This window comes from Dreissena polymorpha, chromosome 1 (genome assembly GCF_020536995.1).
Source record: "Dreissena polymorpha isolate Duluth1 chromosome 1, UMN_Dpol_1.0, whole genome shotgun sequence".
In the NCBI taxonomy this organism is placed as follows: domain Eukaryota; kingdom Metazoa; phylum Mollusca; class Bivalvia; order Myida; family Dreissenidae; genus Dreissena; species Dreissena polymorpha.
The window spans coordinates 190,650,256-190,670,301 of NC_068355.1; the positions used below are offsets into that span (position 1 = coordinate 190,650,256).

General features: G+C 34.7%; 1 protein-coding gene and 1 long non-coding RNA gene across 2 annotated transcripts in view; one reads left to right on the top strand and one right to left on the bottom strand.

Annotated features, from left to right (window-relative positions):
* Positions 1 to 20,046, bottom strand: part of LOC127864326 (gem-associated protein 5-like) — a 216,700-nt gene that overhangs the window by 41,346 nt on the left and 155,308 nt on the right. Inside the window, exon 20 of the mRNA XM_052403980.1 lies at positions 18,580 to 18,727. Within this exon, the coding sequence (XP_052259940.1) occupies positions 18,580 to 18,727 (148 nt within the window). The remainder of the gene's footprint in view (positions 1 to 18,579; positions 18,728 to 20,046) is intronic.
* Positions 14,034 to 16,775, top strand: LOC127864346 (uncharacterized). Its single transcript, XR_008041797.1, has 3 exons — positions 14,034 to 14,124; positions 14,353 to 14,460; positions 16,635 to 16,775. It is a non-coding gene; the product is annotated as an uncharacterized LOC127864346 (long non-coding RNA).

The following is a 20,046-nucleotide window of genomic DNA, read 5'->3' on the forward strand; positions in this document are numbered from 1 at the left end:
TTTCCCTCTTGCAAAGGATTCAAGGACAGTTCACAAACTCACATCTTCGGAATATCATGTTTATGAAATATGCCATGAACTATTTGTGAACTTCCCAAATACCATTTCTTGAGTTCATAAACATTTCATGACCTGTTAAAATGGTGCACAGACAGTTGTTCATGAACTGTCAATATGTGTCATACATGCCAGAAATTTTCAGGTTTGAATTGGGACATTCCATTAAAAGTGTCAGGACATTTGACAAAAATGCGGGACACCTAAAACGATCAATCATGCCACCTTTACTGTAGTCAGTAATCAGTATATAACTTACAAAACCTCATTATTTCTCGCAAAAAATGACAATGTGTTTAAGAATTTCATGAACACAGAGTTCTCCTTTTTCCAGAAGTACACACATGTTCACTATGCGGATGAATCCATGTAAATTCGTTCAACGCGATGTGCGCTCATCGAGCGGTGTTTTTATTCAACCAATCATTAATTAACTCTAAATTTATATTGATGCAATATGTACATACTATTTTCTGAAAATCAGTCGAAAACGAAAGTAAATCCATGCGAAACATCGATGTGCACTGGTCAGCGCTCAATTTGTTTGATATACAAAATTGGTGTTTTGCAAGGTTTTTTAACCTCGATGGTATAATACACAGAATACTGGGTAATAATATCGTTGGACTTGCTCCGCTTTAAATTCACTACGATGCATCTATCGCTAGCAATTAGCGACCCCTATCATATCAAGAGGGCCAAGATGGCCCTAGTTCGCATACCTGAGAGAAGTTGGTTCATTCAATCTTTACCAAACATCAAACTTAAACTAGATATTGTCCAGACAAACATCCTGGTCAAGTTTCATCATTATTAAACCAAAACTCTGGCATATGGAGTGATTTTGTTTTTGTAAGATTTGACCTGGTGACCTTATTTTGAGTTGACCCCCCATTACCAAACATCAAACTTTGCTTACAAAAATAATTATTATGACCAAGATTCCTAAAATCTGAAACAAAATTGTGACCTCTAGAGTGTTTACAAGGATTTTGTATAATATAATGAAAATTTGGACAATCTAAAGGCAATAATTATGGCATTAATTATGTGATATATATAAAAACCAATCTTTCACCAAGTTTCATGATGATTGGGCAAAATATGTGACTGCTAGAGTGTTCACAAGCTTTTTTTACTATACAAATATGAGAAAACTGCCCCCCCCCCCCAGCAGCCATGTTATTCAACTGACCGGAACCATTTTCAAACTCAACTCTCATATCGAGAAAACAAATGTTCTGACCAAATTTCATGAAAATTGGGCCAAAAATGTGACTTCTAGAGTGTTCACATGTTTACACTATATACATATAGAGAAAAATGCCCCACCTACTGGCTGCCATGTTTTTTCACCGATCTGGACAATTTTCAAATTCGTCCGCGATATCAATAAAACCAATGTTTTGACCAAATTTCATGATGATTGGGCAAAAATTGTGACTTCTAGAGTGTTTACAAGGTTTCTCTATAGCCAAATAAGGGAAACTGCCCCCCCCCCCCCCCCCGGCAGCCATATTATTCAACTGACCGGAACCATTTTCTAACTCAACTCTCATATCAAGGAAACAAATGTTCTGACCAAATTTAATGAAAATTGGGCCAAAAAAGTGATTTCTAGAGTGTTCACATGTTTTCACTATATACATTATAGAGAAAAATGCCCCGCCCACTGACGGCCATGTTTTTTCACCGATCTGGACCATTTTCGAACTCGTCAGAGATATCAATAAAACCAATGTTTTGACCAACTTTCATGATGATTGGGCAAAAATTGTGACTTCTAGAGTGTTTACAAGGTTTCTCTATAGCCAAATAAGGAAAATTGCCCCCCCCCCGGCAGCCATGTTATTCAACTGACCGGAACCATTTTCGAACTCAACTCTCATATCAAGAAAACAAATGTTCTGACCAAATTTCATGAAAATTGGGCCAAAAATGTGACTTCTAGAGTGTTCACATGTTTACACTATATACATTTAGAGAAAAATGCCCCGCCCACTGGCGGCCATTTTTTTTCACCGATCTGGATCATTTTCGAACTCCTCAGAGAAATCAATAAAACCAATGTTTTGACCAACTTTCATGGTGATTGGGCAAAAATTGTGACTTCTTGAGAGTTTACAAGGTTTCTCTAAAGCCAAATAAGGAAAACTGCCCCCCCCCCCCCCCGCAGACATGTTATTCAACTGACCGGAACCATTTTCGAACTCAACTCTCATATCAAGGAAACAAATGTTCTGACCAAATTTCATGTAAATTGGGCCAAAAATGTGACTTCTAGAGTGTTCACATGTTTTCACTATATACATATAGAGAAAATGCCCCGCCCACTGGCGGCCATGTTTTTACACCGATCTGGTCCATTTTCGAACTCGACTGAGATATCAATAAAACCAATGTTTTGACCAACTTTCATGATGATTGGGCTAAAATTGTGACTTCTAGAGTGTTTACAAGGTCTCTATATAGCCAAATAAGGAAAACTGCCCCGCCCACTGGTGGCCATGTTATTCAACGGACTGGAGCCACTTTTGAACTCAACCAACATATCATTAAGACAAACATTTTGACAAAGTTACATGAAGATTGGGCATGAAATGTGACTTCTACAGTGTTTACAAGTTTTTTCTTTTTTTTTGACCTAGTGACCTAGTTTTTGACCCGGCACGACCCAGTTTCGAACTGGACCAAGATTTCATTGGGACAAAGCTTTTGACCAAGTTTTATGAAGATCGGAAATAAATGTGGCCTCTAGTGTTTACAAACAAAGTTGGACAGACGACGGACGACGGACAGAGACTGGTCACAAAAGCTAACCGGAGCAATCAGGTGATCTAAAAACACCATGGTGTGAATGCCAGATAAAAACAATAATTTGCCAATAGATTGCTGATAAGATGTCAAAAATAACATTGGATCAATCAGCTAGTATATGGTTTTTGTTAATAGGGGGCAATAAAGGGATTAGCGATGGTAATTTAAGCCAGACAGAGCTTGATTCAAGCGAATTTTATTGTGAACTTTTAGAACGTCGGTCGATTTTTACAAATGTCAGGACAAATTGTGTCACATCGGGACAAACACCCCAAAAGCAGGACTGTCCCGTCAAGATCGGGACGTCTGGCATGTATGATATGTGTATACATGTAAGTGTAATAACATAATCACCATTAATGCACAATTTCGTAGTAAACTTGTTTCATTATTGTTATTTCATTTTATTCAATATATATTTTCATTAAGAAAGTCAAAAGGTGTGTGAGAGGTGAGTTCATCTCCCTCCTAATTTAGCAGTCTCATGATGACAATAAATGGTTTAACTTTGCTATGCTTATAATTCAACAACAAGGGGTCCAGCATACAAATTCAATTCATACTTATTCTACAGCTACTACATTGTACTTGGGGGCCGTCCCTAAAGTATGTCACGCTCCAGGTTGAGGGAGGGGGTGTAAGAAAGTGTGACAGTTTGTGACATGGGGGAGGGAGGGGGGGGGGTCAGGCCATGTGTGATGTCACACATTTATTAAAAAAAAATATTTCTAATTTATTTATTATTTCTTTAGTAGAATATAAAAATTATTTTCATAACAAAAGTGAAAATTTGAATTAATTTCATGTAAAAATAAGACGAATAACGTACGTCCCGAATGTTTTGTTCGAATTTTTAATAGGCACCTTGGCTGGGCCGGCTTATTCAATAGGCATAACCTCCACACAGATTTCATAAGTAAATGATGAAATAATTTATTGAACTTTTCAATGAAAAACTGTGACAACTGTTGACAATTAACTATTCTGGTATTTGAAAGTCATTTTAATAATGTGAAAATTGTTTTAAGTGAAATTTTAATACAGTTTAATAGTGAATTGCGCTTTAGATTAAATTTGAAATAGATATTAATTTAAAAAAAAATTGTTCACAAGTATGAGTTTGTGGCCTTCTTTAGGAGGGGGGAGGGGTCCAAGATTTTGTGACAAGATGTGTTTGTGAAACACAATGTCCCCCTATATGACCTTTGACCTTGAAGGATGACCTTGACCTTGACCCTTTACCACTCAAAATGCGCAGCTCCATGAGATACACATGCATTTCAAATATAAAATTGCTAGCTTCAATATCGCAGAAGTGACATTACATGAGCAATTTTGACCCATATATTTGACCTTGAAGGATGACCTTGACCTTTCACCACTCAAAATGTGCAGCTCCATGAGATACACATGCATTGCGAAATATCAAGTTGCTATCTTGAATATTGAAATACTGCAAAAGTGTACATTAAATGAGCGATTTTGACCCATATATTTGACCTTTGACCTTGAAGGATGACCTTGACCTTTCACCACTCAAAATGTGCAGCTCCATGAGATACATATGCATGCCAAATATCAAGTTGCTATCTTCAATATTGCAAAAGTTATTGCAAATGTTAAAGTTGGCGCAAACCAACCAACCAACCAACCAACCAACCAACAGACCAACCAACAGACCAACAGACAGGGCAAAAACAATATGTCCCCCACTACTATAGTGGAGGACATAAAAAAACGTCACATACTTTATGGACGGCCCCTTGGGACTTTTTATATTACAATGAAGTTACAAGCAGAAGAAAGTTCTTCAAATGTTACCCTTTTAACATTGTTCAGAATTGTTAAATAATGCACCATACAAGATAACTTTACCTGACAGTAACACATTTCAATTTGCCATCACAAAGCCCAGTGTAGGTTTGGTTTGAGACCATTCCAACAGTGCACATTCGAAGGCCTTACAAATCTTCATTATGGTTTATGTCCTTAGCAGTTTTTAGTAGCATGTGATCAGTTTCATTTCAAAAAGCTTTCAGGACCTTAAATTCTTAACCTAACAGAGTTCAATGACTCTCCAAGATCTGTGCTGGATATCAAACATTTCATAACGACTCAAGACAAATATAATATGAGCATGAATTGAATTACATAATGGTTTTGAAACCATGATTTTTAACAGTTATATTTACATATTATATTATTTAACCTATTTCTTACAGATTCATTATGGCAACATTAGTATCAGACAACGTTTTATTTCCTTCACATTCAAACAAAATATGTCCTTATTTTTTTCTAGATTTTTTACATGTTTTATTTATATAATTTTCTTATGAAATACATGTAATGTGGACAATATTTACACATGCATGCAGTTCATCCAAAGACTTGTGTGCATACATTAGAAATATTTTTCTAAATATTGGAGCCGCACTCACTGGAAACTGGTCTTATCAGAGATGATGCTTTCTACCTAGACTGGTTTTTCGTTAAGGATAGACTTCTTTCATATGAACAATTCTTTAAAAGCGGAAAGTGTTCTCTCTACTTGGCCAAGTGTACTACATCTTAAATTATATTCATCAATTGACTAGCATTTATATTAGAGCATTTTTCATGCCACGATTTTCAAAAATATATTTGATAAAATTATAAACAGTTTCATATGTTTCCTTATTTAACATGATTGATGCATTGTATGCAAATGGATTGCATCTGGAAGGATAAATGTTGTAGAATCCTTAATTTGTATGCATCTATGCAAATAAAGTGTATACAATTCAACAATCTTTAAAATCACTGTCTTGACAAAAAAAAATTGTATCATTATATATGTAATACATGAAAAGATGCAGTTTTAGTTACGCATTTAAATACACAGATTAGAAGTAATAAATTTCTTATAAAAACCTATGTTATACTCGGTATTTGGACAAACTCTAATGTAGTTTAAATAAATGGTTGGAATTGTTAAAATAGTGCATTAAATAAATGCAACATGGGCTAACAATAAGAATGAAACATGGAGGCTGTGACTAATCAATAACTGAAAGATCAACTTTCTTTGATAGAGATTGTTTGAAGCCATTGATAAAACCTGGACTTATTTGATCCAGATGGCCTGTAGACACATTTGTTTTCTGTAAACTATGTTTATTGGAGATTGACTTGAAAATGCATGTTCAAATACCAAAAAGTGATCTATAAAGTATCGTTCTTCTTTCTATTAATCATCCTTTCTTCCATTTGAAATTGTTTTTATGATGCAAAAATGGGAAAAATAATTCTGTATTTCAAATTTGTAGGAATTTCCTAAAAAATCTCAGCTGGATTTGCAAACTTTTTTTCTGATCACAGGCAGCAAAAGCACTAATGGCACACTGATGTTCGATTATTTAAATCAATACAATGGTCTAAACTATAATAATGTAACTGCTTTAAACTAATGATCAAGTTGAAAAGAACCATGAATGTTAACTCTTTCAGTGCATGAACCGAATTTTCAAGGACTTTGCAAACAGTTTGGATCCAGATGAGACGCCACAGAATGTGGCGTCTCATCAGGATCCAAACTGTTTGCTATTCTGATAGTATTCTGTGAAAAAAATGGAAGAAAATGCTAAATTTAGAAATTCAGCAGACGACATTTTAGCAGATGACAAATTTCTCAGCATGCAAAGGGTTAAAGGCTAATTGCACAAGGACCTGTTTCCCAGACAGTATAACAATATTGCCTTACTCTGGGAATTATGGGCTAAAGGCATATTCATAAAGTATTATGGGCTAAAGGCATATTCATAAAGTATAATGGGCTAAAGGCATATTCATAAAGTATTATGGGCTAAAGGCATATTCATAAAGTATTATGGGCTGAAGGCATATTCATAAAGTATTATGGGCTAAAGGCATATTCATAAAGTATTATGGGCTAAAGGCATATTCATAAAGTATTATGGGCTAAAGGCATATTCATAAAGTATTATGGGCTAAAGGCTTATTCATAAAGTATTATGGGCTAAAGGCATATTCATAAAGTATTATGGGCTAAAGGCATATTCATAAAGTATTATGGGCTAAAGGCATATTCATAAAGTATTATGGGCTAAAGGCATATTCATAAAGTATTATGGGCTAAAGGCATATTCATAAAGTATTATGGGCTAAAGGCATATTCATGAAGTATTATGGGCTAAAGGCATATTCATAAAGTATTATGGGCTAAAGGCATATTCATAAAGTATTATGGGCTAAAGGCATATTCATAAAGTATTGTTCATAGGCTAATCAGGGACTACTCTTTCTGCTCTTATGGAAATTGGTGTAATAAAAATAAGACTGACTTTTAACCCTTTGCATGCTGGGAAATTTGTCGTCTGCTAAAATGTAGTCTGCTGAATTTCTATAATTAGCATTTTCTTCGATTTTTTTTCAAAGAATACTATCAGAATAGCAAACAGTTTGGATACAGATGAGACGCCGCGCTCTGTGGCGTCTCATCTGGATCCAAACTGTTTGCAAAAGCTTTTAAAATTCGGTTCCAGCACTGAAAGGGTTAAACTCTTTTAAGCAAAAATCCAGTCTGTGGAAAGTATCAGGCCTATCTGGGACAATAATGTAACTTTGTGCACATTCATTTAGCCCTGTGTTTAACAGGCCAGCTCGAATGTTACAAAACTTCTTAAGCGCAAATGACATGTGTACATGTGCACTTTGCTGCAAAATCTTAGCCAATAAGTTTGAGTTTTTAGTATTTTTAATGTTATAATTGATAAAATCTTTTAAACAAAGGGCATTACAAGGAGTAATATTTAGTAATTTTTACAAGCTCAATTATGTAACTGTTATACATTTCTTTGGTGAAAGATTGTTGTGGTTGGAGACTATTAAGTTCCAGGTGGTAGGTTGAGGAACGTCATTAATACTTGTAGATTCTTGAGAAAGTTAAAACCTTTGCAGTAGAGTTACCTCTCTTCCAGGTTAATATTAGCGCTGCCATAATAAGTAAAATTATTTATGATCTCAAATGATTACAGGGTTGAAACTTTAACTACATTAATGAAACAATAGTAAATGATTAGACTTGTGTGTATCATTTGCAGTCACAAATGAAACCTGCTTTGCTCAGAACATGTCAAATCTAGAAATGCTCAGAAAAAGTTTAATGTAGCTCTGATCAGAACAAGTCAAATAAGGTCTGCTTTGAATGTGTCATATCTTCTTAAAAACAGTTAAATCCAACTTACTGGTCATGTACGTAATTCCGGCCACTTTTGGGACTATTTAAGAAAAATCTTTAGTGTTAGGCAACTGGTTGAAACTAAACTTCACATATATAATCCTGGGTTCAAAACTAACCTAGCATGAAAATTTAAATAGAATTAGATCGGTGAATGTTACTTAATTAACAGAAAATGATGACATGTAAACTATCCATTTTCGTAGGTTAAATGTACCTAAAAAATCGGCCACTTTTCAGTTTGATCTGCAGATAAAATTACAAAGCATTATCTTTTGACAAATGTCCTCAAATTCAGAGTATTAATCAATGTTTATGCTATTAAAATTTTTGACTTGAAATTTAAAATAAATGCGAAATTATTATACCAGTTACTCCCCCTACCTATTTTAATAAATATAAGCAATGGGAAACTGCTAATTCATTAAAAAAAATTGTTTTTAATGTGTTTAATAATTCTTTACAAACATAGCTAAAAAAGTAAACACATTTTGTTTGAAAAGTTGACTTCAGTGTTGATTATTAGTAAACGCTTATATATAATATTAAAACATGTAATCTAGTAATATTCTTATAAAGGGAGGTAATTCATATATTAAAAAATATATTTAGGTTCTGATTTTTATGTTTTGAATATAATTTTTTGTACAATTAATTGGTAAAACTTTAATTTAAGTTTATTAGATAAAATAAAAATAATTTTATCAAATATATTTGTTTCTTATATGAATATAATTGTTGAAACAAATGATGACATCACTTTCCCCACGAGCCAAATATTTCCCGCTATATTTGTGACATTTTAACACAAAAGTTTACAGTGATGTGGTTCTTACATTTGCAAAATATTGAGAGTAGGGATGGTTTTCATGTTGATTTTTCTAAATAAAAACAAAATATGTGCGTTAAGATCATGAAAATGATTTTACATAGGTGGCCGATTTTTTACGTACAGGCCGGAATTACGTACATGACCAGTAGCTCAGATCCAGTTGAATGTAGCTCTATTCAGAACAAGTCAAAATTAGCTCTGATTCAAAAAAGTCATATCTATATCTTCTCCGAAAAAGTTTAATCAAGCTCAGCTCAGAACAAGTCGAATTTAGCTTTGCTGAGAACAAATGTAGCTCTGCTCAAAGAGAGCAGAAAAAGCTCTACTCATAACAAGCCAAATATTTCCCAGCACAAAACCAGTAAAATCTATCTCTGCTTAATACGCTTAATACGCAATTAAGTAATTGATGTTTCAATTACTTAATAATAAGGTGGCATCAGAAACACATAAAAGACATGTGCATTGTGGTAAAGCAAAATATAAAATGTTGTTATAAAATTGATCAAAAGGTGTAAATTGGTCAGTATGTACACACACATTTTTAATAACAGACATGAAAGATCCATCATTAAATTAATACCTCAATAAATCAGACCGGTAATAAAACACACACAAACCCACCTGTTCCAAAGCGACACAGAATGTTATTTATGCTAAGACCATTTCTGAACATGTGCAAAAGCAGTAAAGCTGTCAATCAATCTGAAACCAGATCAACCTTCTGCAAAATGTTATAATAAAATCCTCACATGATCTTACATAAACTAACAAAACCCAAGGTGCTACTGTTCTGTTTGGTAAAGTGTATAAACATGCTAGGGTATACTAAAACTAACAAAAATCTGCTGAGATTGGTTAATCTGCTGTGATTGGCTAATCTGCTGTTATTGATTAATCGGCTTTCATTGGCTAATCTGCTGTGATTGGTTAATCTTCTGTGATTGGTTAATCTGCTAGGATTGGCTAATCTGATGTGATTGGTTAATCTGCTAGGATTGGCTTATCTGATGCAATTGGTGTATCTGATGTGATTGGCTTATCTGCTGTGATTGGTTACTATGATGTGGTTGGTTACTCTGATTTGATTGGTTAATCTGCTAGGATTGGCTAATCTGATGTAATTGGTTAATCTGATGTGATTGGCTTATCTGCTGTGATTGGTTACTATGATGTGATTGGTTACTCTGATTTGATTGATTAATCTGATGTGATTGGCTAATCTGAATTGATTGGTTTATTAGTGATGTGATCGGCTTATCTGATGTGAATTGCTTATTGGACATTGGCAGATATAACTTTCATTTAGTTTGCTGTTAATCTGATGAAATATGTGAAAGCGAGATGAAACACGTGGTCTACATACCGACAATCTGACTGACCCACATTACACATTGCAGGCATTTGTAATGCCCAAATATTCGGCTATCCAAAGGGTTTATATGAACATTGTCAGTAGTATTCTTAACTATTTTATTGTAAATATGAAATATATTTGTCTCATATGTTGTTACATTGTAAAATATATTAACAAACTGTGTGTTTTATTTAAAAATGCTATAAACATATTGATTCTGGCCTTAGGTATCTGTTTTCTATTTAAATTACATTTGTATGATTCACTTGAAACAGCTTGGAGGCTTAAGTACATCTTTAAATTTCAATGTGTGACTGAAATGATAATATTTGTGTGTGACTGAAATGTAATATTTTGTTCAATCTTTCAACTACTACTTACTTGGAATGATTGTGCTTGCAATGTATTGAGTTGTATTTCAAAATACCTGGATTCAATTGCATAACATTTATACAGTGTCTGTTAACAATATTGATAAATTTGAACATAAATAAGGGATATACAATTGTTATTTCAACAAATACAGACATTTTCTATTGCCATTAATTCTTCTGACGCTACAAAACTGTTTACAAAGTTGAAACAAGAGATGTGTTTGTCAGAAACGCAATGCCCCCTATTGCGCTGCTTTGAAATAAAATTTCAATACATCATTTGGCAGGTTTAGAAATTATCTCCCTTTTTAAAGCTTATTACTTCCCTGGGATGGTATTTTTTATCTTTTGACCTTGAAGAATGACCTTGACCTTTCACCACTCTGCAAATGTGCAGCTTCATGAGATACACATGCATGCCAAATATCAAGTTGCTATCTTCAATATTCAAAAAATTATGACCAAACTTTAACAAAGGGTTAAGTTTTAGGAAAGAAAAATACAATGATATTTGACCTTTTACCTTGAAGGATGACCTTGACCTTGACTTTTCACCACTCAAAATGTGCAGCTCCATGAGATACAAATGCATGCCAAATATCAAGTGGGGATCAAACCCTGTGACCTCCCTGTCGCAAGGTGGACACCATATCCACCATGCCACGGCGATCAATGAAGCACAAACAAAGCATAAGGCGAAATTCGTGTCAACATCACCTTACTATTTCTGCTGTACTGCTTCAAGGCAAAGACATATTTTATTTAGAACAAGATTATTGCCAAGCAATATATGTCCCCTACCGGCTCCACCATTGTCAGAAATTCCACCATTGTAATAAAATTTAAAAAAAATATATTTGTTTCCATAGCAACCAGAATTTTTGACGTAGGAACAAAATAAAATGACATGCATAATGTCCATATTGCCATCTATCCATGTTTCAAGTTTCATGAAAAAATATGAAGAACTTTTAAAGTTATCACAGGATCCAGAAAAGTGTGACAATCAGACAGACTCACAGACGCACAGAGCGAAAACCATAAGTCCCCTCCGGTGAAACCGGTAAAGGACAATAAAGAGTTGATTTATATGCGCAGATGGCAAAAAGTGTTCAATTTACATAAACACTGAATGACCTTGAAACTTCTGTGTCAAAATCTTCATACAATTTGATAAATATTTCATCACAACGATCAATTCACTTACAAACCCTGAAACCTTACTCTTCTCAGTGACATGCTACTAAATGCTGCTTAACTCTTTCAGTGCTGGAACAAAATTTTGAAGGCCTTTGCAAACTGTTTGGATTCAGATGAGAAGCCACAAAACGTGGCGTCTCATCAGGATCCAAACTGTTTGCTATTCTGATAGTATTCTTTGAAAAAAATGAAGAAAATGCTAATTTAAGAAATTCAGCAGACGACATTTTAGCAGACTACAAATTTCCCAGCATGCAAAGGGTTAACATGAGTTTTACACCTAAGGCTGTGGCAGATTCATGTTTCTAAATGGCAACAATAATTACTTAAAAACCAAAGGTTAAGAGTCTATAATTTCTCTTACTTGGTTTTTCCAGCTAAAGCATTAATCATTAAACAATACCTTTAGTCAGTTTTTATTAACACTTTCCGGTCTCAGAAGCAAAGTGAAATGGCTCTGTGCAAACAGCATAAAACCAGAACAGCCTTCAAGAGACTAGCAGTCTGTTCAAGTTTTATGCTGTTTGCTGCTCATCAGTATCAAAGTGTTAGAAATGAAGCCTTTACAACTTGAATCTAGTAAGAAAAGTCTTTAAATAAATTTATCTTTCTATGGGACTACAAATGCATCAAAATTCATATCTAAGTGGTAAACGGTTAAATGGCAACCACAGAGTATTGCCAGTATTGCAAACAGTACAGAAGACTCATATTTTTGAAAGCCGGGCGTATCAATTTTAAAATGTGAATTATCTTCATAGAGCCTTTTATCTGTACACATTTAATGAAATTATCATCAAATCCAATTTGTTCACAAAAGAAGAAGGTATAGCAATTACAAAAATCAATTTATTTGTAAAAAAAATCTTAAATTGATATCCTTTGTGCAATAATTACTACTAGTACTTCCTGTACGAAAATCCTATGCAAATTCTGTATAGAGTCTGTACAAAATCTGCCCAGAATCAAGACAGAATTCATTTTTTCTGTACAAAGAGGACACAGACACAGAATATACCTTGCAATCTGTACAGATTTTCTAAGCAGAATTACAATGAAGCAGAATTTTATCTGTAAAGATTATTACACAAGACAGAATTTTAACACTTGTAATTTTTACAAGACAGATTTTTAGCACTTTGCATTTTAGCCAGGCAGAATTTCTGTACTTGGTAGAAAAATGAGGCAGAATGTTGGACTTTAGTCTACTTTGAAAAGGATAGTACACTTTTAAGTGTGCAACAAAATCTCAGAGACTTGACATTCGAAGTTTTCAAGCGAGAATCAAAATGTTCCATAAAATGGGGCGCAGAAGACTATTAGGAAAGAATTATTATTACCAGAGGTATGTTAAAATTTGCTTTTTCTTTCATCAAAATATGTATTTAATATGTTGACAGTGTTTGGCTTTGTTTGTAAATTTGTTTAAAATTGAAACTTTGGTTGTGCATATTCAACTTATAATGCATAAATCATAGTTTCCTAGTTTTTGTAACAATGACCTTGACCTTGAAACGACTGGTCCCCTAATGAATTCCTATGCTAGGTCTGTATGTAAGCAATGAATCTGCATACAAATGATATATGCAGTATCGCCATCCAAACTCAAGTTATTGAGCAGAACTTTTTTTTTAAGTCACCTTAGCACTAAATGATCATGGTGAGCTATATGATGTCAGTCTATGTATGTATATATAAGATCTTTTAAGGAGGCTTTTAGATCACCTGAACACAAGGTTGTTCTTATTGTAAGCTTTTGTGATTGCCTTTTATCCATTGTGCCTCAAACATTTACCATGTAAACACTGTTGTGGAAATATTTAATGTCAAATCTTTATGAAACTTGTTTTGAACATTTTTTTCAAATAATAGCACTTTTGCTAATCTTAAAAAAACAACAACATTTGTTTTAATGGTAATAAGCCAAGTTAGGAAATGGTTCCTTTACATACAAAAACATAGACACCAAGGTAATTCTTCCTTGTATTGCTATAATGAAATCTTCTGAACACAAGTGACAAACTGCACAAATCAATTGAGTTTAACTTTGGGTCTTTGGTACTGGTAAGCTCAATATTTTCCTTTGACCCTCATTTTTTTTGCATTAGCAGGCAAGTTAAAAAACATTAATGATTATTATTTTCCAGATGGTTCAACTGATGGAACATTATCCAACGACAATAAAAAGATTTGGAATGCGCAAGTTTTGCAGTGCTGCTTTTTACCTGATGGTGAAACTTAGTTCCGGGTATGTAAGGTATTAAAGTTAAAGTTTTTTTCATATAAGTCTTTTTTTATTAGTCTTTTCGAGAAATAAACATTGATTGTATCATCATAAAGCATACATAACTTCGACAAATGCTTCAATTTAACGTTTGATTAGCAATGTTCACAGATTTTGATTTAGATCAACTTCTGTCTTAAAATATATTTTTTAGTTAAGTGGAATGAAGTGCTTTCATTTATTTTTAAACAGCCATAAATCCGAGGGAGACACAAGAACGGTCAAGAGGTCAGGTTCTGGCGGGGAACAAGCATGACATAAAGCCTGTGCTTGATGCCGTCATCATTTCTGCCTGCAAAGGTACATTTTGTCTTGGGTTTTTTTGCTAGGTATTTAACATAATGAAACAGTGGTAGGAATTTTTTTTAAATTTATGACCAGGTTTTCAAAGAAGATAAAAAATGAGATTATTAAATGCGGGTAGGGCGTATCTGGTCACATGTAACCTTAAGTTTGTCTAGACTCAATTGATGACCTTGCATTGAGGCCAAGATAGGGATTGCATACAGAGCCCAAATGTGTCACTAAAAATAAACAAGAAACCGTCGGAGACGGGTGATGCTCCCCAAAGGTTTTTTTTGTCACAATATTGCACTATATATTCAGATAAAAGGAAACGTCTTGAGGGCACAGTAGTTGGGGGGACAAATTTTTTTTTTATAGAAAATTTCAAAAGGCCATAACTCTGTGAAAAATCATCCAGCCAGAACCCGCTGATAATATGCACATCTCTTCTTGGTAGTGAAGCTTCCCATAAAGTTTCATTGAATTCCGTCATTAGTTGCTGAGAAATAGCCCGGACAAGAATTGCACTATATGTACAGTTAATGGAAAATTTCAAAGGGCCATAACTCTGTGAAAAATCATTCGGCCAGAACCCGCTGATAATATGCACATCTCCTCTTGGCAGTGAAGCTTCCCATAAAGTTTCATTGAATTTCGGTCATTAGTTGCTGAGAAATAGTCCGGACAAGAATTGCACTATATGTACAGTTAATGGAAAATTTCAAAGGGCCATGCCTCTGTGAAAAATCATCCGACCAGAACCCGCTGATAATATGCACATCTCCTCTTGGTAATGAAGCTTCCCATAAAGTTTCATTGAATTCCGGTCATTAGTTGCTGAGAAATAGCCCGGACAGGAATTGCACTATATGTATAGTTAATGGAAAATTTCAAAGAGCCATAAGTCTGTGAAAAATCATCCGACCAGAACCCGCTGATAAAATGCACATGTCCTCTTGGTAGTGAAGCTTCCCATTAAGTTTCATTGAATTCTGGTCATTAGTTGCTGAGAAATAGCCCGGACAAGAATTGCACTATATGTACAGTTAATGGAAAATTTCAAAGGGCCATAACTCTGTGAAAAATCATCCGACCAGAACCCGCTGATAATATACACATCTCCTCTTGGTAGTGAAGCTTCTCATAAAGTTTCATTGAATTCCGGTCATTAGTTGCTGAGAAATAGCCCGGACAAAAATTGTGCACGGACGGACACACGGACGGACAGACGAAGGGGCGACTATGTGCTCCCCCCAAAATAAATTTTGGGGGAACATAAAAAGGTTAACTTTAGCTTGGATGGAGGTATTGGACACAAATTGTGTGTTAGCTTTATCCTTTTTACAGCCATTCTCACCCTTCCTCTGAATGAAGTAGTGCAGTTGTCTGTTACTCAACTTACTGACATTAGTTTAACTGTTTGGTATAATAAGCACTTGGTCCTGGTAAACCAGCTATTCCAGGATACTTTGAGTTGGTTAACTTAATGATATGACAGGCATATTGTTGATATGCTGTTGACAACAGCCAATAATCCAACAAAATCAAACAATAATGCAAACGTAGAAAATTTAGTTGTTTGCAGTTTAAGTCGGATCAAGGTCAAAGTAACATTTACTAAATACCAAAAAACTATTGGGATCGCATTTTAACTTTGGGTCTAATTAATACTAGAATCAAACAATGGTTTGAAATTCAATTGGATGTTTGTGCTATAAGTGAATTTTGTTGGGCTGGCACTTGATGTATGATGTCTTTAGTACAGGTATGGCATTACTGTTTGAAACTGAGTAGTTAGAATAAATTGGTTTCAAAATGTATCAGTTTTTTAGCTCGGCTGTTTTCGGAGAAAACCCGAGGTATTGTCATAGCCAGCTCGCCGTCCGGCGTCAGCCTTTCCGACGTGATTAAACCTTGACATTTTGCTCTAAAATCAAAGTGCTTCCACCTACAACTTTGAAACTTCATATGTAGATGCACCTTGATGAGTTCTACACGCACACTTATTTTTGGGTCACTAGGTCAAATGTCAAGGTCACTGTGGCCTCTAAAAAAAATAAATATATCTGACAAGCTTTTATTTATTCAAAACTGCACCCGCAGCCGAGCGTTGGCACCTGTTATGCGGTGCCCTTGTTGAGGAATGATATAAATATGTAAATGTGTAAACATTTATTTTTTTTCGATAGGTTATGTCTGGATGTGGTGCAAAGACCACAGCAAAACAGTGCCAGATGACACCTCCTTCAACAAGGCAGTGACACTCCAAATAGACTACTCCAGGAAATAAATGAAATCATCTTGTTTAAATTGAGACTAAAAATAGGGGGTGTTTTTTTTATTTTTACCCTGTCATAATGTGATCAATTCAACAACAATAAAAATATTGGTACTGTCAGTATATTTCATTGTGTACAGTTTATTGTTTACATTTTATAATCTCATAAAAAAAATGTTATTTATTGATGGTCTGTTTATTTTGCTTTTTCTTCCTGCATACATTTTTTGTACAGAAAATTTTCTGTACAGAATTTAATATTAAACAGATTTTATTCTGCACAGAATTCTATTCTCACATTTTGGTTCTCCCCAGATTTAATTCTGCCAGATTTTTTTCTGCCTCGAACAAATTCTGCTTAATTTAAATAATTCGTAAAATCTGTACAGAATTCGTTCTTTGTTTATATTGAAAAAATCTATAAATAGAAATCTGGTTCAACTCATTTAAAATGGACACCAAATATTTTCTGCACATATTCTACACAGATTTTGTGTATTTTATTCTGCACATAATCTGGTTGCAGTCTGCCCAAACATTTTCGTACAGGTTACCACTTTCATATAGATCTTTCTTGACAAAATTATGAAAGATTCTAGCCATAGGCTTATTTGAAGATTTTAGTTCACCAATTGTGCATTTATATATCTGAGGTAAACAGTCCTATAAACAAGAAACCGTCGGAGACGGGTGATGCTCCCCAAAGTTTTTTTTGTCACAATATTGCACTATATATTCAGATTAAAGGAAACGTCTTGAAGGGCATAACTTTGGACAAAATAATACGATGGATGGTTTAGCAACTTAAAAATTTCAAAGGGCCATAACTCATCAAACGAGAACACACTAATAACATGCGCATCTCCTCAAGGTAGTTAAGCTTCCCATAAAGCTTCATTGAAGTCCAGTCAGTAGTTGGGGAGAAATAGCCCGGACAAGAATTGCACAATATGTACAGTTTAAAGAAAATTTCAAAGGGCCATAACTCTGTGAAAAATCATCCGACCATAACCGGCTGATAATATGCACATCACCTGTTGGTAGTGAAGCTTCCCATAAAGTTTCATTGAATTCCCGTGATAAGTTGCTGAGAAATAGCCCGGAACAAGAATTGCACTATATGTACAATGGAAAATTTCAAAGGGCCATAACTCTGGGAAAAATCATCCGACCAGAACCGGCTGATAATAAGCACATCTCCTCTTGGTAGTGAAGCTTCCCATAAAGTTAATTGAATTCCGGTCATTAGTTGCTGAGAAATAGCCCGGACAAGAATTGCACTATATGTACAGTTAATGGAAAATTTCAAAGGGCCATAACTCTGTGAAAAATCATCCGATCAGAACGCCCTGATGATATGCACATCTCCTCTTGGTAGTGAAGCTTCCCATAAAGTTTAATTGAAATCCGGTCATTAGTTGCTGAGAAATAGCCCGGACAAGAATTGCACTATATGTACAGTAAATAGAAATTTCAAAGGGCCATAACTCTGTGAAAAATCATCCGACCAGAACCGGCTGATAATATGCACATCTCCTCTTGGTAGTGAATCCTCCCATAAAGTTTAATTGAATTCCGGTCATTAGTTGCTGAGAAATAGCCCGGACTAAAATTGTGCACGGATGGACACACGGACAGACGAAGCGGCGACTATAATTATGCTCCCCCCAATTTATTTTATAAATTGGGGGGGGGGGGGGGAGCATAATAAACTTACATTATCTTAGACAAAATCCCTAATAGTCGAACAAACTTGGACAGACACCAATGAACGAACACCCGTAAACAAGAAGACTCTCAGAGCATTCTATTGTAGCTTCATAATCCAAACTACTTGTTACAAGATGGCTGCTTACTTGAAGAGTTTGTGTCTCTTGAAGAGCCGAATGGCCTCATAAACCTTGTGGCAGGCTAGGAAGTAGCTGGCAGCCTTGTGGTACTGTCCGTCTGTCTCCAGCTGTATGGCATAGTCCTCACACACTGACGTCCAGGTCTCAAATGACGCTGAAAAAACAACGAGTATTAATAATAGCCATTAAACAATGATCACATAATTTTGAAATGACCTTGTAGTAATATTCATAGATATGGAGCTTTGCACACAAATGTCCACATTTCAAATGAAACCACAGGTCAAATTGAGAGTAATGCAATAATGGCAACATGTTAAATCCTTATCAGGGCTATAGATAACTTTTGGGGTATATTGGGTTATCAACCTCTGTTTTTGACAACAATAGGGTTTTTGTAAATTCAATAGAGTTTTAACACAAATTTTCACCCCCTTCTTTTGAGCTTAATTGGGGTTTTCACCGCCGTTTTTTTAACTCAATTGGATAATTTAGGGAATGACATATCTAATATAATAATCTACTAAGGTTACTATATTATTTATACAAATGGAATTCAAAAAGGTACCTGTACATAACAACAAACATTTACTGAATTTCTGATCAAAGTTCATTCATTTTTACGTTGAATAAGACCGAGTGTGTGAAAATTGCTGCACAATTGATGAAGTTATGGCTGTTCAAAGTGATGCACCCTGTTTTCGTGTCATTTTGAGTTGAATACCTTGAAAATGAAAGTAGAAATTGGACGTGTCTACGAATAACTAGAGCTTTGTCACAGACGTGACGTATACCCCCACGTGCCGCATGGACACAGACTATTTTGCATGCTGTCTTCATAAAACAAGAGAATCAAATTTAAAGGGATCTTTTCACGCTTTGGTAAATTGACAAAATTGAAAAAAGTTGTATCAGATTCGCAAATTTTCGTTTTAGTTATGATATTTGTGAGGAAACAGTAATACTGAACATTTACCATGGTCTAATATAGCCATTATATGTATCTTTTGACGATTTTAAAACTTAAAAATTATAAAGCGTTGCAACGTGAAACGATTGAATAATTTGGAGAGTTCTGTTTTTGTCGTTAAATTTTGTGAAACTACGAAGATTGCTTATTTAAGGTATAAAATACGACTCTAATGTGTATGGGGGAATAGCTCAGTAGGCTAAAGCGTTTTTACTTCAGGACTCTGGCAGGACTCCAGGGGTCACGGGTTCGAAACCTGCTCCGGGCAATGTTCTTTTCCTTTTTTAAATTGTATTCTTGATTTTTTACTTAAGCTTTTACGATCCAATGTTTACATTTATCAATATAAAGCATTAAATGAATAAGTTAAAAAAGGCCAAAATCTGTGAAAAGGCCCCTTTAAGATGATTTTTAAGAATTATAATGCCATTATCATTTATGGCCGTTTCGACCTTTGAACTCTTGAATTCTTTTGCATGACATGCCGTCCAAATTTATGGCCA